This window comes from Myiozetetes cayanensis, unplaced genomic scaffold (genome assembly GCF_022539395.1).
Source record: "Myiozetetes cayanensis isolate MyiCay16 unplaced genomic scaffold, myiCay2020 scf2-11, whole genome shotgun sequence".
NCBI classification, from domain to species: domain Eukaryota; kingdom Metazoa; phylum Chordata; class Aves; order Passeriformes; family Tyrannidae; genus Myiozetetes; species Myiozetetes cayanensis.
In genome coordinates, this window is record NW_026087411.1 from 42,575,002 (window position 1) to 42,596,603 (window position 21,602).

The 21,602-nt window shown below is 36.0% G+C and overlaps 1 protein-coding gene across 1 annotated transcript in view; it reads left to right on the forward strand.

The window, feature by feature from the left end:
- Window positions 1-21,602, forward strand: part of WDR27 (WD repeat domain 27) — a 97,571-nt gene that overhangs the window by 54,419 nt on the left and 21,550 nt on the right. Inside the window, exon 23 of the mRNA XM_050315957.1 lies at window positions 1,687-1,785. Coding sequence (XP_050171914.1) covers window positions 1,687-1,785 — 99 coding nt within the window. The remainder of the gene's footprint in view (window positions 1-1,686; window positions 1,786-21,602) is intronic.

Sequence of the window (21,602 nt, forward strand, 5' to 3'; positions counted from 1 at the left end):
ACACAATGATTTTCCCACATTGCTGGAGACAATGTTACTTTCCCAGTTAGTATGGCAATATCTTTGTGGAATGCTGCAAAAGATCCAGAGTTTAAAAATGGATACCTACATTTCTGTCTGTATTTAGGTACTCCATTTGTGCCAGTAGATGGCTTTAATTCCATATCCTGGACAGAATCCAGGATATGTGAGGTTTATAAAGTGGATACAATTAAGTAGATTTATATTTGGCTTCTTGGTTTATCTCTCAATGAATTTGGTTGTGAATGGAATACTTGACACTGAGGACAGTCCAGTGTTGCTTCAGTGCTGCTTAGGACTGTAGAATCTTTGGTGTTGAATTATAAGATTTGTTTTCTGAGTAAAACATTACATGTTTTTCAGGACCTGCATTGGTCCATGAGTCTTTTTCATATATTGGGAAGACTGTCAGTTGAGTCCATAAGTTTTTTGAACATGTACCTTGCCATTTGCTGTCTGCTTGGGGAAGCTCAGCTACCTTGAATCTGAATGATTTAACTTATTTTAGGGTACTATCAAAAAAAACTTGTGTCACAGAGTAATACACTGTTGTAAGAGCATCTATACACAGTTTGGTTTAGTTTGTCAGTCTGTTTTCTAAATTCCATGTTCATTAACTGCAGAGAATTGGTAAAAACAGTGGAACTTTAATTTTTTTAATTGAAACTGCAAAGTTTGGATTATTATTTGCATATTTTTGCATGATTTACAATTTAATCTATCTTTTGAGATACACATTTTATTTATAATGTACCAAATAAGTCTACATATGTTATGTGTCTGTTTAATATGCCTTGTGTATGCATAGTGTATCTTGCAAATAATTGTTATTTTACTAGATAAGCAACAGTCTAAAATAATCTTATGAGCCTAGAGGTGACTTTCACAAGGATTTCTTATGTGGAGGACCTGTACTCCAGGATTTATTTTCAAACCTTTTTTTTAACATGTAAGATAATGCTGATTTAGAATCACAATGCAACCATTTTCATTGCATCAATACACCTATGACTTTCACTGAATTCTGGATTGGTTTCTTGATGCAGTTTTGCATTTGCAGTTTTTCCTTATTTGAGGCTGTACCAATAAAAATTTAATTTTCTTCTTGGAAAGTGCTTTTCTCTTTTTTGTTTTGAGAAACAAAGGCAGGCAGTATAATTTCACTCATTGATGATGATACCTGCATCACTTGTAATATTGTTGAATTGTTATTGAATTCTGTGCTGTTCAATTAAAAACTGAAAAGATCTGTGTAGAAACTGAAAAAATTGTTTTAACATAGGAGTTTTCAAATTTAGAAAGGTCTTAGATTCTGCTTAAAACAAAGGGTTTAAGTTTCAAAGAACACCATTTAAAATATATTTTAAGATAGTCATTGTTTTACCTACCTACTTGAAATATACCTAATGTTTAGTTATTTATGGGGAAAAGATTCTAAACAGTCTCTCCAAATAATTTCTTTTTTTCATTTAACTTAAGCATTTGCTGAATTATCCCAAATTATAGAAATCAATTCTAAGATGATGTTTTTTATATCTTTTTAGCTATGATTAAAATTTTCTAACTTCTATGTAGCCTGAGTATTTAACCTTCCTATACTGCAATTTAGTGCTTCTAGAACATAATAAATCTTTTAATAGTGAAAATATGATCTCAATTTTTTAGGCTTACATATATGAAATGCGTTCAAGCACTTTCTTGCATAAACTGGGGAGGCACACAGAATCTGTCAGCAATGTCACCTTTAGTCCTTCAACTCCACAGGTAAGTAATTTCTTTTTTTCCTCTGTAATTAAAACATGCAAAATCTTGTAACTTTATAATTTTAAAGTTACAAAATTTCAGAAAACTCCTCACTGTAATCTTGCTTTTTATTGCTCTTTTATTTAATTGCCAATATGCAGTGCCATCTGTAAGGCTGTTCATCTACTTCCAACTATAGTGTGGTTATTGTGCCAGTTATAAACTCATGCAAAATGCCTCATGCTACAGAGATAAATGCTCTGACTAAGGGCTACAAAGAAGACTTCTGTCCTGGGAACTGTATTGAGCCTGTATGTGTTGAATGTTGGGAGAATGTACATCCACATCAAATTACCTGAATAGACTGTGAATTCAGAGAATGTAAAGGAAAGATAAGTAGGAACAGGAAAGGTGACAAGGGGCTCAGGCCTGCTGTCATTACTCAAAGGCCTGAAAGATTTAGATAGCAACATGATGTTAAGTGTGCTGTGTCAGAATAAGTATTGGAATAGCTTTATCACAATATTTTGAAAAACTTAGTTGTGCTTTGAGCCTTTCAGATATCTACAGGTAAAAAGTACTCCAAAGAAGTTAGTCATTATGCAATAACAGGTTCTATTTTTTCACTGATCATTAATACTATGGTAACAGCATTATATTTCAATGTAATGGTTTAATTATAGTGCAGCAATATATACAAAGGACTTTGCTAAGTTTTATCTTGACACTCAAGCTTCCCTGCAGCTTGTTTATCATCTGAATTCTTTGTATACTGTTTTCAGTCCTATGGATTTTCCTTCTTTGTTTTAATATATTGAATTTGCATTGAAGTGTTATACTTTCTACTTTTTTCTTTACTTAAAAGACAAAACAATGGTCACTATATATATATAAAAGAGTACACAGTAACTCCTGTTTACTTGCTACCTCCTTACCACTGGCTATACATGCTACTATTAAAAAATATTTACGGGTAAGTAAAATTCCTTTACATGCAGGAGTATTGTCACATTTACATATATCCTTCCACTTTTAAATAAAGATTCTAGCTTTTCTCTGATCTTAGGATTCCTGGAGGTTTTATTCGTTGTGCATATGTTGTTTGAACTGCAAAATTGTTGGTTGCTATCTTGTGGTGAACATTATGTATTTCTTGGTTTTGGATTCAGCAATGCTATATATTCAATCAAATGGTATGTTTTATTAAATTTTACACCCAGATTAAGACTAGGAAAAGGTTTAGCACTGAACACATTTCTACTATATGAGTAGACCTGACTGTAGTCTTGCAGCATCTTGATCTGTGATCCAGCTGTTGGAAAGCAGCTCGGTGGGAAATGTCTTATTAGAGTTCATCTGTTAAAAGTCTGGTGGCTGAGTTGCAGTAATATTATGGAACAAGACTTTGAAATAACTAAGGCAAATCAGCTGTTGATCAAGGGGGGAAGAATCCATAAATGGTGTAAAATAAACACTGGCTGTGTCTCCAAGCCACATGGGTCTGAGAGTGTGCCTTGGGGCACAAATTCTGAACTTTATGAAACATCACACAGTCAATTTAAGAGCCAAATCTGAAGTTCACGGGCCATGAATCCTTGTCTCAGAGAACTCTTTCCTGAGAAAGGAAACCTGTTGGATTTGAACCAGCTAATGAATCTTCCCATAGATATGGTTCTGGGGGAAGATTTTGAAGCTGATATTATCAGGAACACTTCAGTAAAAAGCAAGAAATGTGCAAAATCTACTCCTTTAAAGTATTACAGATAAAATGTAAATTTGATTAACCAAGTCATTATGCATAGTAAGCACTTCAAAATGCTTTCTGAGGAAGTATTTTTGGGGGAGATACAGTACTAAAAAAAAAAAAATAAAATGCTTTCCAATATAGGATTTAGCATGAAGTTACATTCAAAGGCACTAGGAGAAAAAACTAAGCAATACAATGATAAGCTTGCAGAGTGGAAAAGAAGAAAACCACAAATGAATCAGAAAAGGATAAACCTTGAAAGAGAGACTTTGTATTAGGCAGCCAGAGTTTCCAATACTGGAATACTTTTATACCTTCTGCTACCACTAGTTAGGGATTTAAAATTGAGTCTATTCTTGTTTCATCCAATGTTTGAATGAATACAATTAAGAGTTATATTGGGTTCTGAATAGCCACTGCACAAAACCCCATTGCATTCATAGGGATACATTGGCAGGAGAAGGAGAAAGGGGTGAAAAAAGAAAGTGACTGATGAGTGAAATTCAAAAATTATGGCTAAACTTTCTGCTGTGGAAAGATGGAGCCAAAAGTGAGGTGTACTGGCAGCGCTCCTGTTCAGTCATTGCTTGCTCAGCACCTGTCCATGAGGTAGCTTGTTCCAACCATTTTTTTGTAACTCTTACTTGCATAAATATTCTTCCAGAAAAGAGGGAAAACCCCTGAATGGGTATAGCAGTGATTTTTTTTATTGATGGGGGGCATAGTTGCTTTCATCATATGGTACTCTGGAATGATCTATATAAAATTATTACTGTGAAAGCTGGAGAAGGGGAATAAGATAGAAACTTGGCATTTATTTTAATTTTCAAGATGATTTCTCAGGTTTTGCTCCTTATTGTCATTTCCTGGTTTTCAGTCATTGTTCAAAACTTATGTAGGGAAAAATGTTTCTCTTAACCGTAACCACTAATAGAATTTCAATTTATTTTAGGGAATACACATTAAGGGATGTTACAGTGTTTAACTGTAATAACTATAGTTATTAACTGTAACACATTTGAGTCAGTCTAAATTGAAAACCAGTAGGACTCTTATCTTCCAAATATGGGAACATTAAATAATGTTTGAAATGTTTTTGAAGCAGGATAAAAGCAAATGGGGACACCATTGTCATCTGCTGTTTTTTGGTGGTTTTTGTGAAGTTGAGTGTTAGTATATACTGTGATAGCAGTTATTTTTCATGACAGAATCATGGCTTTGAAATCAACACGCATTGCTACCACCCTACTGATATACTGAGAGGTAGCTCATCCCTTTGATGTGCTGGGGCTGCATGTGCAGTCAGTCAGCTGGCTTGGCTGAGAACCTTCTGATGCAGAGTGTGATTAAAATTGGGTGACAAATCAGAATAAAGAGAGAGTCTATTTAATATTTTTCCAGCATGTTCTCATGTGTCTCAATACCAAGTCTTCAACTCTTTACTCATTTCACAAACCTGTTCTCTTTCATTATACTACTTTAAGCCACTGAGGAAGAAATCTCACAAGTTTTCTTTACGAGCAGTAGTGTGCAGTAATGCAGTCTTTGTATGAAGACTGTCTTTGCCAAAGACTGCACAGCAGTTTATGTCTGGTAAGAAGATATTTCTTTTACCAACATCCAGCCAAAGGAGATAGTTGTACTAAAAAGAACAAAAAGAGCCTGCTGCTGACCTCATATATGGGATTTCTGAGTTTGAATGTGTTTCTCTCCTTGTCTTCTTGAACTGTTAGCTAAATCTGTGTACTCCCATATGTGTCATCTCACAGCATCACAGAATATGCTGAGTTGGGAGTGACCCACAGGAATCATTGAGTCCAGCCCTTAGTCCTGCACAGGACCATCCCCAAGAGTCACACCATGTGAGAGTATCACCAAACACTTCTTGAACTCTACCAGGCTTGTTGTTGTGACCACTTCCCTGGAGAGCCTGTTCCAGTGGCCAAACACCCTCTGGGGTGACAAGCTAAACCTCTCCTGACACAACTTAAGGCCATTCCCTCAGGTCCTGTCACTGGTCACCACAGAGAAGAGATCAGTGTCTGCCCCTCCTCTTCCCCTCACGAGGAAGTTGTAACTGCAATGAGGTCTTCCCACAATCTCCTCTTCTCCAGGCTGAACAGACCAAGGGACCTCAGGCACTCAGTGAATTAGATGAGGATTTGGAGTGGACATTTCTTAAATTTAATGAATATATCAGTTTAATTTTCCAAATTACTGATGTATTAGTCTGATGAAATTTTATTTATATTTTATTAAAATATCCTTCTTTTATCCTGAGATTTAAAGATTTATTATCGTAGTATTAATTGAAAAAAAATGGGATAGCAGTTAATGCAATTTGCGTTAATCTATCATGGACTGTTCCAGTTTGTTCAGCTTGTAAATGGTACCAAGTAAAGTAGTATCATGTAAAGTAGACCAAGGCAGCTGCATGTGCCCTTTCTTTTTCTTGTAAGACTCTAAGACTTGTGAGAGGGAGAAACTGGGGTGCAAAAAATCACTTCAATAGATAACAGAACGTGGAGTATTGTTGAGTAAACGAATCATTGTGATAATGAGTAAAACCTTTGGGTTTTTTTATGTAAGATGGTGCTTTTAAAAAAATTATTAGCTGTCATTGATTGATGCAGCTGTGTAGTTTACAAGCCTACAACTTGTTAAAAACCTTGAGATAGTCTTCAGATGTAGAGAATTGCATAACTGTTCAACTTCCAAACTTTCAACAGTTACATGGATTTAGAAATGGAGCCAAAGGACAGAAGTGCTAGTCTAAGTGGCTTGGGGAAAAAGAGGAACTTCAGCTTTAGCTGCCTTTGGGAGATTCTCAAAGTGGGCTTGGTCTCCTACAGTGCCTAGTTTCGCTGCTGCCTTGAAATCTCTAGTTACATTTGCAAATTTTGGCCCTTGTCATTTTAAAAACTGCTTTGATGGCAAAGAACATAGAACTCTGGGTTGTACCACACTGCAGCTATGAGGGTGGTTGAGCCTGTGGAGACACAGCAGATAGTCCTACTGAGTTTATTCCAATCCCTGAGAATTCAGACTTAGAGTTCATTACTGCAGCATGCATGTCTCTGTTCATAGCAGAAAGATAATTTCTTCTGCAGTTTCTAACAAACCCCAATAATGCTGTGTACTGATACAGTAAAACAGGAGTTTGATGTTGTTGTGGAAAAAAATTGTTTATACCAAAGAAATTCTTTGAAGTATGTATGACAACTCTGAAGAAGGATGGCAGATTTTAAAAGAAAAAGAAAAACCTCTATAAGCTAGAAAATGATACAATTCAGTTTACTCATTGAATACTGCAGCCATTCTAAGTGTGTTGCCAGCAAACAACAGCTGTACACCACATGATTTTAGATGAACGTGCTTGCACAGGCAAGCTTCTCAACTCATAGCACATTCATCATAAAATCTTTATGGTACTTCTTACAAGTAGATATTTTACTGAATGGCACTACTAGGCTGAAAGAGGTGGTACAAAACAATTGGTTACTCAGCTGTTCAATGTGAATTCTGTTTACCAGAATCTAGGCAGGACTCCCTGTGGACTGGAAAGAGAGAGAATTGGCAGGGAGTGGGAAGGAATGACATTGACTGTAGTGATAGGGATAATTTGGAGAACAGACAGGTTCTTGGAACCTGTCAGATAGAAAGGGAGAGTGAAGAGAGAGTGCTGGAGACAACTCTAAGAACTGGAAGGAAAGAACGTATGTATGGGGAAGTGATGATATTGGAGACATGAAGAGAGTGCCTAGAGGGAGGGAACGAAAGCCCTGAGGAGAGAAGTAAGAGATGACAGCTGCAAGGTTAAGACTTACAGTTTCTGCACTTCTAGTTAAGCCTTTTTTTCTGAAGAAGGTGGGAAAAGTGAGATGCCTGTGGACTGGTTTTCAGAGCTGCTGAGAACCAGAGGTTATTCTTGACCTAACAGTTCTGAAAATTGGTGTGCTCAATGCCTAAGAAAAAAAAGCTGATTTTCAAAGACCATAAGGGGAAGTTTCCAGATGAAATCAACCTCTCTTGCTCCCTTCACACACTACACATCTGTCTTCAGGAGCCAACAATGCAATATTGAAAGGAATAAGCAAATGAACATCTACTTTTCATGCTCCATGAAGCAATATTTTGTGAAGTGTACTTTGAATACAGTCTCCTCCTCTGTCCAGACAAGCTGAAGTGAGAAAGCTTTGCCAAACAGGAAGAACTAAAGGACTAATGATTAGGAGTTCGTTCAGCTAGGTTTTTTATACAGAAGGTATTCTATAGGAATTAGAATTTAATTATCTTACATAGCTCTCTAGAAAGCTGTCAAGGTATCTTATTTCTTTTTCTTGCCATCTTGAAAAGTGTTGCTATCATGTATTTAACTCACTCAACAAACAGTATTCATAGAATTCAGTTGAACATTTGCTGATACTAAAAACCATTTTGATGGAAGATTCAGTTCTAAAATTCCTGAGCTTTTCATGTGAAACAGGTACAAAGCTTCTTCCCCCACTTCAATTAGGAATCAAGCATTTATATTCCAAGAAGATTCTCTCTTCTTACATGGTCTTTGGGAAATTTAAAGCCAAAACAATTGGCAATCATGATACAAATGTATAGTGGATGTATAACAAATCAGAATTCAGCCATGAAAAATATATTTAGATGAAATACAAGGAAAATGAAGTGTGAAATAAAGTGCATTCTAAATGAGCTTTTGGAAAAGGAAAGCTAAGTCTTAGCTAACAGATTAAATATGAAAAGAAAAACAGACTCAACTTCTGTCTTAAATTAAAATAGCAACAGAAAGTGATTCCAGCTGTCTGATGGAGTATGATATAGCCACACCAAACATTTTGGCCCAGCTGCTGGCTGTATCTGAACTGTGCAGAGCATAGTAGGGGGAAGGTGGAAAGCAGAATTCTTTAAAGCTGCCTTTTGTGCTTTTTGTCTTCCAGTCCACTGCATGAAGTACAGCACCCTCAGAAGTGCTTGATGCTGCCCTCCCAAACAAGTTTCCCCTGTGAGCTCATCTGGCAATTGGTGGGGGGACTTCTGCTGTTACCTTCTTCCTTGTGTGCTGGAGTAGGCAGGGAAGAGTACCTGTTTATAAACGGATCCTGTGCCTCTTTTCCTTATCTCATAGAAATATTCAACATCTGCAATCACCCAGCCACTGTGCTTCTGAAGAGTGGTATTTGGGGTGTTTAAAAATTATGGTAATGCATGGCATTAAAATGTTGGCATTGTCATCTGAAGGGATTGGTTCATCTATGCTTTTTCATAAATCATTCGCATTGTGTCTACTTTGTCTGGAATATCATAGTAGCTGAGACACACTGTGACTTTTTTTTTTACAGAACTGTAGCTGTATTCTATATTGCTTACTCATGTAAGAACATTTCTTGAAAGAAATAAATGATTTCCTAACTGATATACCATGCCATACCATACCATACAGTGCCATACCACACCACAGCACAAATCCACATTTGGGACTTAGTCCAGCATTTGTAACCTTCATTTCAGCTTCTCTGCTAGTATCTGGAGAGAATGACTCTGACTCTGCCCCTAACTTTTTCTTCTCTGACCACGAAGTGGGTGACCTACATTGTTCATTGAAGAGAGAAGTTAGATCTAGAGACAGGCAAATGACAATGAAGACTATCTTTTAAAATGCCACCTCAATATGTGAATTATTCTTTAACCTGAAGCATAGAATGTCTTGTGATGGGAGGGACATTAAATACCATCTATTTTCAATTACCCTGCCATGAGTACCCACTAGACCAGGTTGCTCAGGGCCCTTGTCCAACCTGGTCTTGAACCCTTCCAGGGATGAGGCATCCACAACCTCGCTGAGCAACTTGTTTCAGTGCTTAACTACCCTCTGAGTAAAGAATTTCTTTCAAATATCTAATCTAAATCTCTCTTCTCTTAGTTTAAAACCATTCCCTCTGTGTCCTATCCCTATCTTGTGTAAAAGATGCTCTCTTTGTTTATAAACCCCTTTCAAGTACGGAAAGAAAACAGTAAGGTCTTCCTGGAGCCTCCTCTTCTCCAGGTTGAACAACCCCAACTCTCTACTTGTCTTCAGAGAGGTGCCCAGAGCTGGGTGCAGTACTCCAGGTGGGGTCTCAGAAGAGCAGAGTGAAACTGGAGAATCACATGCCTTGACCTGATGACCACACTTCTTTTGATGTGGCCCACGATGTGTTTGGCCTTCTGGGCTGTGAGCACACACCGTTGTCTCATGTCCAGCTTTTCATCTACAGGAAACCTCAAGTCCTTCTCCACGGGGCTGCTCTCAATGAGTTCTTCTTCCAGTCTATACTTACAACTGGAATTTCCTGGACCCAAGTCCAGTACCTTGCACTTGGATTGGTTGAACCTCATTAGGTTCTTGTGGGTCCACTTACCAAGTTTTCCTGGATGGCATCCCTTTCTTCTGTTGTGTCAAGGGCACGACTCAGCTTTGTGTCATCTCTAAACTTGCTGAGGATGCACTCAATCCCACTGTCTTTTAATTGATAAAGATATTAAAGAGCACCAGTCCCAAGATGGAGCCCTGAGAGACACCACTCATCACTGGCCACTACCAAGACATAGAGCCATTGATCACAATTCTGTGGCTGTGCCCATCCAGCTGATTCCTTACCCAGTGAATAATCCACCCTTCAAGCCCATATATCTCCAATTTGGAGATAAGGATGCCATGTGGGACTGTGTGTAAGGTCTTACCTAAGTCTGGGTAGATGGCAACAGGCAGTTTTCCCTTGTCAACTGTTGCAGTCACTCCATAATAGGAGGCCCTCAAATCCCATGAGGAGCAGATAAGGACTTTGAGCTTGTCTAGGTTGGAGAAAAGAGGCTAAGAGGTGACATCATTGCTCTCTACAGCTTCTTGAGGAGAGGACATGAAGAGTCTTTCCTGGTATCCTGTGACAGGGCATGTGGGAATGGCTCAAAGATGCATCCATCAGAGGGCTTTGGACATGATGTGATGAAACATTTCTTTACAGAGAGGATGGTGAAAAACTGAAACAGACTTCCTGGAGGGGTGGTTAATGTCCCATGCTTTAATATCATGCATTACTTTTTGGTCAGCCCTAAAATGGTCAGGCAGTTGGACTAGGTGATCTTTATAGGTCTCTTCCAGCTGAATTCTGTTCTATTTAATTCTAATTTTAACTCAATTTCAAATTCAAAATAAAATTTGAATTCTGTTCCTGCTGTGGCGATTATGGGAGCTGAAAGAAATGAGGTTGCATGCCACACAGAGTTCGATTTCAGGATTTGTACCTCAATCTTTCTGGCATTCTCCTTTTGTTAGGGTTCACTGATAAACAGGACCTGGTGTGTGTCTTTTAGTTAACCAAAATTCCCCGGATCATCCTAGACCAGTGCCTTGATCCCACACATTCACCTTGCATTGCTTGGTGGCTGTGTTCAGCCAGGAGAGAAATGCTGTCATGCAGACAATTCAAAGTGGTTTTTGCTTTGAGAACACAGCCCTCTCTTTATCAAAAACATCAGTCAAGGCTAAAACACTCCTTTTTGATCCTAATTAACTGAATGCAGGTGCTGCTGGCTCAACTTTTTCCCACATCCTGCTATCTCCTCCTTTTCCTAGCAGTACGTGCTGAGACCTCTGATATTTCTTCACAGCCCTGCGTTAGCAGACGGCACTGAATGGCTAATCATGTCCCAGCCTAGGCTTTGGCTCTGTCGCTTTGTAGAAAGAAGGCATGTACCTTCTGATGGGTGTGAGATCTGTGGATCTTCATGCAATGATTGGACCAACAGAACAAATTTGCAAAAAGGGTGTGTGAAGTGTGTTTTTTGAAAGTCTTTATTCTTCCAGTTTAGCTGGGTTTCCAGTTTTCCTGTGAAAACAGGATGTCAAACCTCTGCATCTCTGACACTAAAAAGGCTCTCTATCTGTATACTAGTAAGCACTCAATCTGAAGCAGTGTGCTCCCAAACTAAATGGTTGCAGGTGTTTTTGAGGTGAGCAATACCTGTTCATTTCCCTGTGGATTTTTTTTTCTCCTTGTAATAAATTTTAGAAATGCCTGAGCTGTTTTCTGTGGGAAAAATGCTACAACAAAAGAACCTGAGAACAGCAATACTCATCAGAGTATTGGCCCATCTGGCCAATACTCCCTCTCCAAAGTAGTCAACCATCATTTTCTAAAGGAGAGCATATGAGCTGTGCAGGTGCTAGGGAGTGCTTGTAAGCCTCAGTGGCTGCGACTGGCATTGCCTGGGACCTCCACCAACATTGTCTCCTGCAAAGGGCTCAGGGAATGTGTCTTCAGCTCTTCTGGGACCCTCAGTCCCTGCCTGAGCAATGTTGTATATGTGTCTGTTTCTGACCTAATTTCCTTGGTGCGCCTGGGACCTGCATTGTTGTTGCTCTCCTGGATGGACCCCTCATCCTAGGTCATAGCTTGGGAGGCATAACTCTCTATTCTATTCTATTCTATTCTATTCTATTCTATTCTATTCTATTCTATTCTATTCTATTCTATTCTATTCTATTCTATTCTATTCTATTCTATTCTATTCTATTCTATTCTATTCTATTCTATTCTACTCTATTCTATTCCTTATGCTCACCATGAATTGAATAATTGTTGGGGACCTCGGCAAATAATGATGAGACTTACCTGAAATGCCAGGGGTCTTTCAGCTCTAAAATCACTTTCAAGGACACATGCCACAAAGATTACAAGCAGAAACAGGATTTTTATTTGTTTCCTTTTGTCTTTCTGATTCTGTTTCAGAGCCAATGCTCAAGAGAATTAACACTGTCTCACAATCTTCAGATTATTCAATTTTTCTCACGACTAATGTTGTGAGAAAATCTTAAAATATACTAAATCTTACAATTTAGTGGTCTTTTCTGAATTCCAATAATGTATTAAAGTCTATTTATTAATTATGATGAATTACTGAGTACAAATTTAAGATAAAAATTATTTTACAAGCCAATTTTTCTGTTGGCATGACTCCATAGACTTTGCTTTCCTGAAGTCTACATCTTTTGTCTTACTGAAGTAAATGTAGCAATTTAATAGAATATGAATTCTTGAAATGGAAATGAAGTGAAAAATGTAATTACTTTCATATGCATCTTTTACTAACACAGGTCTTAAAAACTGAGTAGTGAAATATGAATATTGTTTCTCACTAGTATGGTGAGATAAATTTCAGGCAAAGGTTTTTTATTAGGTTATCCAAAACTAGATAGAGTGCTCATGGTTTTAAATCTCAAATTACATATTTATATATTCAGCAGAAATAGATTTGTTTTTTTCCTTGCTTAAAGTCAAGACAGAATCATCCATTTTCTCACAATATATACTCCTAACTTGTGGCCATAAATTCAACAGTATTTCTTAGGAATATGGACCTCGCATTGTAATTGCGTGATAGGAAGATTCCTGATTTGCTGCACAAGTCTGTCAAGTATGACTTTCTCAGGCACAAACTGTGTGGGCCATCTAAGGATTTAAGGAACCTTCCTGTTCTCTGTCTTCCATCAGGCAGTTCTTTTTTCACGTACCTTTCAGTTTTTTGTGGTTTTCTGTTTTGGGTTTTCTCTCCTTTTAAGCATTTGAAAAAAAATTAGAGAGGGACTTTTCAGAGTATTGAGATTTGCTGGAGATATTTTAGCGTCAGAAACTTCATGGGTAAGGTGCAAATTAGTAGGACCACTATCAATATGAAAACATCCTTCACTAGTAAAAATGTTGAAAGAAAATTTGTTGGTATGCTGATAGCCTATTACTCAATATGAGTGATGGACTCTGCAGGGAGAATTGTTCCTGTGTATCTACTTCAGTTCAAAAGTTTTGAAAGCCAGCTTTTCCCCACCATTTTTCCCCCTGGTTCTGTAAGGTCTGGCATAATGCAGGCAATGAAAAACTGGATATCATATGAAACCTTTTATTGTAGGCAAGGGATTCTGGTACAGATGCTGATCACATGTAGGCAGTTTGAGTCCATTAGCCTTTACTAGCTCTGTCGCAGCAGTAGCCCTGAAAAGTCACCAGTTTGTCTTCACTAGTTTAAAATAGTTTATGCTGAAATGTAATATGTGCCATTGCAGAATGAGATTATGTTTTTTACAATTAAAATGCTAGGTTTGAGATATAATGAGTGTAGTATAGGAGCCTTTGTAGAGCAGAATAATTAGCCACTTTGGAATTTGGACACAACACTGGGAGTGGGAAACCTGCAGTGGTGAAAAACAACATCTGATTCCAGTTATCAGCTAACCTTCCTATATTAAAGATTTTTTTCAAGTCAATATATAATGCCAAATATAAGAAATAGTATAACAATAAAAAGGGAAACAGAAATTATAGAGCTATCATTCTAAGAAAAGGCATGAAGTAAGATTACTGTTTATACAGAGTATGACATAGATGCTACTCTTTCAAGGGTACATATTTCTAATAGAATTTCTTAAGAATAATACACATAGAGCCAGCAGATGAATCTTGAGAACTTCCAAGAAGATGTACTGTAAACTAAAAGACACACTATGTCTGGCAGCATTTTATTGTATCTGGAGAACATAACATTTTCTCCTGTGATTCTAACTAGGAGTTGAATTCCTTCCATTTTATTTTCAGGACTGTTTTACTATGAAGTCTGATACAAAATTGAGAAATTTTTTTTTTTTTTTTTTTTTTTTTTTGGTTTTGCTAAGGAAGCAGTCCAAAAGTCTATAGGAATATGTTAATTATAACAATAGATTACTTTAAATGCCTGTAATGCCAAGTAACAATAGTTACAAAAGTAGTACTGTTTTGGAAAAATCACTTTTTCATTGGGCTGTTTTTGAAAACTATGTATTAGTTTTCATCTTTAGATTAAAAAGGTACCTAATGAAGGACACCCAAGCTGCGATTCATTAAAAAATTCATTATGATTTCCAAAATCCCTTTTCTGCCTTGCAGAATACTGCTTTAGTGTGATGTATGAACATGGGCTATTATTTTGCTTGTACTCTAGATGTGATTTGAAAGTTTCGTACAGGTTCCAACTAGTACCTGAAATGTTGGCATACTTATCAAGAGAAGTGTTTTTTCACTTCAAGTACCTTTTCTTTCCAAATTTCAGACTTACTCTATATTTGAAAGTTGGAACAAATTCTGTCTATGAATGACTCAACTTCAAAATGTTTTGTTTGCACTGCAGAATATGATACACTCTCCACTGGGAAGCTGAAAGTCTGGCAAGTTTAGCTAGTCTTCCCACTGGCTTACCAAGTGTTATGCAAGCACTGCTATCCCATGACTTGAACAGCTCCTGTTTCTTTTACTTTAGATATGGAAAGAGAGTTTTAAGTCATCTTATAAATAATAAGGTCCTTCATTAGAGTTAAGTGCTATATTTCAAGATACAAAGGTCTGTATGAAATAGATATGATTTCACTTTCTTTAAGTGTGAGTTATATGCCTTTATTATTTTTAAACAGAATATCCTTTTCTCTTGAAAATATTTAAATATGCAATATGTCATTTAAGACCATGGTTTGGCTTTTGAATTTGCTATGATCTGAAAAATAGTTTCCTGAGGAAAAGGTGGATTACCCAGCAATAAAATGAACTTTCTTTCTGTAGGCATATAAATATAGGGTAAAATAATTAATGAAAAAAATATATTTTGGGTCCCGGGCTATATCATCCAGGCACATATACACGTTATAAATCACTCAGCCACAGAATATGAGTACCATCCAGAGGAAAACAAAACCTTTACAAAAAGGAAGTAAGGTTGAATTAATAAAACCAGTTGTTACCTAGGTCATTCACATTGAATGATGGAGGTTGTGTATTATGGAACTGTGGGGTTTGTTAGAATGGCAGAAATACTTCTTCCAGCTACATTATTTTAAAAGGCAAATCACTATTAAACTTCCAGGAAAATCTGCCCAATATATAGCCAATGATTAAAAGTTGAGCCAATGCGATGAGGCTTTATACAGTGAAATGAGTCATATTATCTCCTGTTTGCATGCAAGGAGAGGTAATAGAATAAGCTAGAACAAACATTTCTGGCCTCCTCAAAAAGGAAATGCAAACGAAAGAGACCATGATGGAGTCTGAAGGAAAAGAGACTGTTCTTCAGGAGCAATTTAAAGAAAACAGATGTTAATGTATTTATTTAATTACATAATTAAGACTTGTACTATAGAACAGGGAAAGGCTTTTCATTAACCTATTACACTACATGGAAAATTGTAAAGAAGCAAGAAATTTAAATTTTTTTCAGTAAAGGGTTTTGTAAATAAACTGTATTATATCAGGTCTGGAATCCATTTGATTGACATCACTGCAGCTGGCCAGCCTGTCATAGTGCTTACAGCTGAAGTGAAAAACTGTTATAGTTTCTAAGCTCCCACTTCTGTAAACATCTTCTGTTCCACTGAGTTATTTTTGGAGTTTTAATGTGCAGTGGTTCCAAAGAAGTGGTGCCAATGAGTAGAGTCTAAAAAATAGTATTGAAAATCACTTACTTTAATTTAGTAAAATATTATATATTAGAGGGGAAAGTGCCTTTCAACTTAGCTGTGAATACCTTTATTTCTGACATTATTTGATTTATTAAATGTTTGCTGTTTTGTGCCTGATGGACACCAAGTATGACCTTACAGTTCAAAAGAAGAACAAATGAGATGGTCCATCAGAGTTGTACTCAAGATGTAGAATGCAGGGCATCCTAAGAGCTGAATTTAAGTTACAGGTCATTAATGGACAATATTGAAACCATATGCAATGTGCATCCTTTCATTTTCATTTCCACTATGCTTCTAAGTTAAAAATTTCTAGATTTAAAAATTGGAAAGATTTAAAAGTAAAAATAAATACTACTACAGTTAAAAGAGAATGTTAAAGGGACTGAGATTTATACAGTATGTGGGAGGGACAATATTCTGTAGGAAATAGAATTTTGTAGTGTAGCTAGATCATATAGTATTGTTCATGGCAGAGATGCTTGCAAGACAACAGTGGCTCTTTATTAATAGTGGTATTGGAATCTGGAAGTAAAAGCAGATTGCAAAAACATCAGCCCATGTTAATGAATCTGGTTTTGTACTTTTCCAGGATTACACACAGAAGAGTGTGAGGTATCTGCTAAAGATGTTGGCTTATGGACTAAATAGTAGGATATAAAAACACTCAAGTGTTTTAGGCTTCTGAGTAGGGATCCTTTTTGAAGACAGAATTAGAACCTGCTCTTAAGTCAATTGTTTATTCATAATTTATTAATTTGTTAGATATTTTATTTAGTGTTTGAGCTTTTTGTCCTTTAGCTCAGCTCATGGAGGCTCTTACTGCTCTTGAATGGCCTGAGGTGAATTCCTCAAGCAAACCCACAATGTGTGGTCATAATATGTTGGCAGTCAGGGAGAGTCCACCAATAACAAATAGCTCCTAAATAGCATGGATCATGGGTGGTCCAAGAGTTTCCTGGGAGGGACAATTTCAGGAAGACACTGTGTCTTGAATGGAAGTAGTGCTCTGTGTTTATAGATGTGTTCTTTGTTTAATTCTGCTAAACATGGCTAACCTTGTGACAGCCACTCCTATGGGAAGGAGACATTGTAGAAAAAGAAGATTCTGCATGCATAATAACTCCATATGGAACAGTCTCACTGGTCACAGTCTCATTTTTAGGCATACTTTAGTTAACTGGCTTTCTACTTTCCAGTGAAGAAAATCAAGAGTTTACAACTCAGTTTGTAACTATGGAGGCAGGTATGGCTACTGGATTCTGGTATGGTAGTGAAAGTTCAGTATACCTGATTATACATCTTATAATATCTTTACATTAATTAGTATAATTGCATTCTTCCGAAAAGAATACAGTTTTACTACACGATACTGTATACGATTGCACTCTTGTGCTACCCTCTTGCCAAGACATAGAATTTTTCCAAACTAAGCTGAACGGAATTTGTGTGTCAAAATGCTGTGGGGAAATGTTAATCTGAATTATGTTTGCTTAGTATGGAAGTGAATCCCTTTGATTACCTTGTTATTACAGCAGAGTTTTTTTCTGTTGACTGTTACTTAAGAATGACCCTACCTCCAATAGTACAGCTCCTTTTGTTTAAAAATCAGTGGTGCTGTTGCTAATGGTTTCAATGCCTTCCATGTATTCTCCATCTGCCAGTGCATTTATCAGTTCTTAGTGGTTTATATTAACATATTTATATCAGACATGGCAAACTGAAATTTAGCCATGACAAATCAGCAAAGTGGCCAATTTTTTTTCTTTCCAGTCTAGGTAGTATATGCTTATTCTTCATTAAATACAGACTTATGTCTTTCTTTTTATTAAGTGTAAATGCTGCAATAGCAAACCCAATTGTTTTAAGTGGAAAAAATTAAGAAAAACCAGAAAAAGCATGTTGCTATAAACAGCTATTAGGGTTGAATCATACTAGAATTTTGTGAATGTTTTCATTTTAGCATGTCAGTTATTTATTAATTTCTGATGTTTTCTGCTTTTTGGACAAATTATTAACACATGTTTTTCATCTCAGCTCTCAAGAAAAAAGTGTTTTCCTATTTTTAAAGTAAAAAGCGAGCAAAAAGACATTGTTTGCACTTGTTGTGTGTCTCTCTTGAAAAACACAAATTCTTCAGCAACAATCTGTAACAACTCCATTTGTTTTTATTTCCCTACTTGTCTGATAGTATGAGAATAGAAACAGACTAGTGACATCTTTCTTTTATCTATAATTAGCATTCTTTTTTTTTTTTCGCTCATTTGCTGTTTAGAAATCCGTAATGGTTTCGGCTTCAGAAGTGAAAGTTTTTTTCAAGATCAACATCAATCACTGAATTTGCAAGTGAAAATTTAACAACCTTTCTGAATTTACTGCAGTTTTGCTTAGTGAAGAATTCAGAAAAATTGACTTTTGGTTTTGTTTTCAAAATTCATAATGTGAATCTGAAACCAACTGTTGCCTCATAACAGTTTGATCTCACAATTGATTTCTTGGATGGTAATGGTCACTCCTCTGTATATTAGTGCTGATGAAAAGAGTAAACTGTCCCTTTTTTAGTCTGAATTCACATAATTATTTTCCAGCACACAAATAAGTAAGACTTTCCATATCTACAAATACTAGTAGAGATTGCAAAATAACCTATAATTTACCATCCTATTCTGAAGAAATCTTCAGGTCTAACTGGTATTGCCAAAGTACAGAGGGTCAGCCACGTTCAGAATTCTTACCTGGCTTTTAAATGTCTCTGGTCAGCAAAAATATGTGTCTCTGAAGATGGTGAAGGAGGAGTGGGAATGCAGTCTCATAAAGTAACATTCTTTGTAGGAGGGGTACTAGTAGTATGGAGGAAAAAACCCTGTTACATACCTTATTAATGGCCCAGTTCCATCCCAGATCCTGAAAGTGTTGGCCTGATCTATGGCGAAATCATTTTCATAGATTTGAGCACATTAGGAAAATTGTTTTGCTTGCATACTTATGTACATTGAACCATTTGTGCCTGCTGTCACAATCTGCTTATAATTGTGATGCTATAAACATTGTTTCTTGTTGTTGAAGACATTTATTCCTTCATTCTATTTAAGAAATGGGCAAAATAAAAACCTTTTTTTCTGATGGGTAATGGCAAAGAAGTCTTTCATGGGATTGCAGTAAATGGAAGCAAATTAATTATCTATTTGTGCTTCCACATATGTTTGAATATTTCTAAGTGGGAGACATATTTATTGTCACTTATGTCTAGGAAGAGATCATTAGAAAGAATGTCAGGCATCATTTCAGTGAAATTCAAGGGCAAAAGGTACATTAGGCGAGAGAACAAAAAAAAAAACCCACCAAAACTGACTGCAAACAGCATATGCTTTTTTATGAAGTAAATGAGAGATGATTTGTAGCTGGAGGAAACAAATGTGGACAACAGCAGGCCTTTTAAGGACACAGAAACTAAGGAATGTTTACATTGGAAGAAGGAAGAGTCAGATGACTTTGATATGTTAATAAGCAATGGAGAGAATAAAGCAAAGAAGTTAATGTGTGAGATTGGGCCTCTGAAGAAAGGGAAGGAGAACAGAAGAGAAATACCTCAACTGACAAGGAAGCACAGCAGCAGGGGAAAAGAAAAGGAAGACAGAAGTTGGAAAATACTGTGGAAAAATAAAGATGGTTTGGAAAGAAACCGTGGGGATTACAGATATGAAATTTCATGCTAGAAAAGAAGCATTATTTAGTCAAGGTAGTAACCTCAGCAAGAGTAGAGAAAGAAAATTATCAGAATCATAATTGAAATTCTTGCTGACAGTTCCTGCTCCTGGATCCATATACATACAAAAAAACCTTATTCTGTCATTAGAGCAGGAGTATTTCTATTGCAATTCCTGATATCTTCATCATAACTTGCCTTTGAGATCTGTACTCATAAATGTAGAAGAAATAACCTTTCATGGAATATGCAAAAATCTTTACAAAGGTTCTTTATTTAATCTTTTTTGGTAATACATGGCTTCATGCAAAGTGCTGTGAAACTCATGCTTTTTGGGAAGAGGATGGAGTAGAGTTTACTTTAAAAGCCTTTAGAAGGCTTTCCTCTCAATTTTAATATACATCAGTTTGAGTCTCTTAAAAAAGTTTCTTTATTAGCTGTGTAGGGTAATATAATATTCCTTATGGGTTAAATTTTATAGGAATGATGGCACCTCAAGGATATGCTTCAAAGTGATCCATCAGTCTCACAACACCTTTAAGTTCTGACTTTTTCAACTGTAAAAACAACCAAGGGAAAAGATTTGCTTTGGATGCACTTTGGATACAAATGGATACAATTCTTACTCCTGTTACCTTATAGCATTAATGTTTAGATATTTCCATGCCAAAATAGTTATACTTTATGTTCTCCCATATGAATTGAAATACTAGATTCTTAGAAGTCTAACTGCACCATCCTACCATACATTTATATGGAACATATTATTATTCTGATTGCTTATGTTAATTGAAAAAGTACCTTTAAAAGGTGAGGCATTAGCACTGTGTATGCTGTCAGACCTGGACAGTTCAATGTTCTTGACTTTTACTGGCATATTAAAAAATGAAGAGAAGAAAAGATTATTTGTTTCCATTTGCAAATTCTTTTGTTCCTGAAAGAAATACATCTCCTGCGTAAAAATATAAGATTCCCCCTGTTTCTAATCTGTCTGTGACCTAAAGGAGAAATCTTACTCAGTGAAATTGAGTACTACATAGAAAAATGTATCGAGATCACAAGTTTATTCTTTGGAAGATATTGGAATATATTTGACAGTGATTTGAGTCAAAATTAATCGTAAAAAGAAGTATTATCAATTTATCACAGCAGAGTAGTAAAATATTATGTAAAATAATTGTATACAATTAAACTCACCAAGCATAATAAAAAAGAAGTAGAACAGACTCCAGAAGGAAAGAAAGAAAAAAAGAACAATTGTGTACTCACACAATTTTCTTGCAAAGCTTTAAAGTTTCACTAAAGGGTAGAACTGACTTTTTTTTTATAAGGTAAAAAGTTATTAAAACAAGGAAGGGTAATGAAAAATACTAAAAAAAAAAAAGAATAATATGAGATGAATAAAAAAAGGATATGCTTTGTATTTGCAAGACACTGACATTAGAAATGTAATACACTTCACCATGAATAAGAAATAATTACATTATTATTATATTATTAATATTATTTATATTGTTATTAACATCATCATCAAACAATAATAATAAATAACAATTAAATGAAATAGAATTTGCTCTGACAACCATATGGGAGAAGATTTGTGTTATGCAGCATTGGATTATTGCGTTATTGTTTGCATGTAATAATCAGAGGATTTTCTGAATCACTGAACATAAGGATGAACTATAGTTGTAGTGTCACACATTCTTTTCTGAGTAGATCCAGTTTTCCAGACTTATAACTTAAAAAAATATATTTTTAAATCCCAGTGTTCTGGGAAAGGAATTGCTTTAGTATTTTATTTTTAAAAGATATAGCATATTATTAATTTATACAAGAGACGTTTTCCAATACCTGTT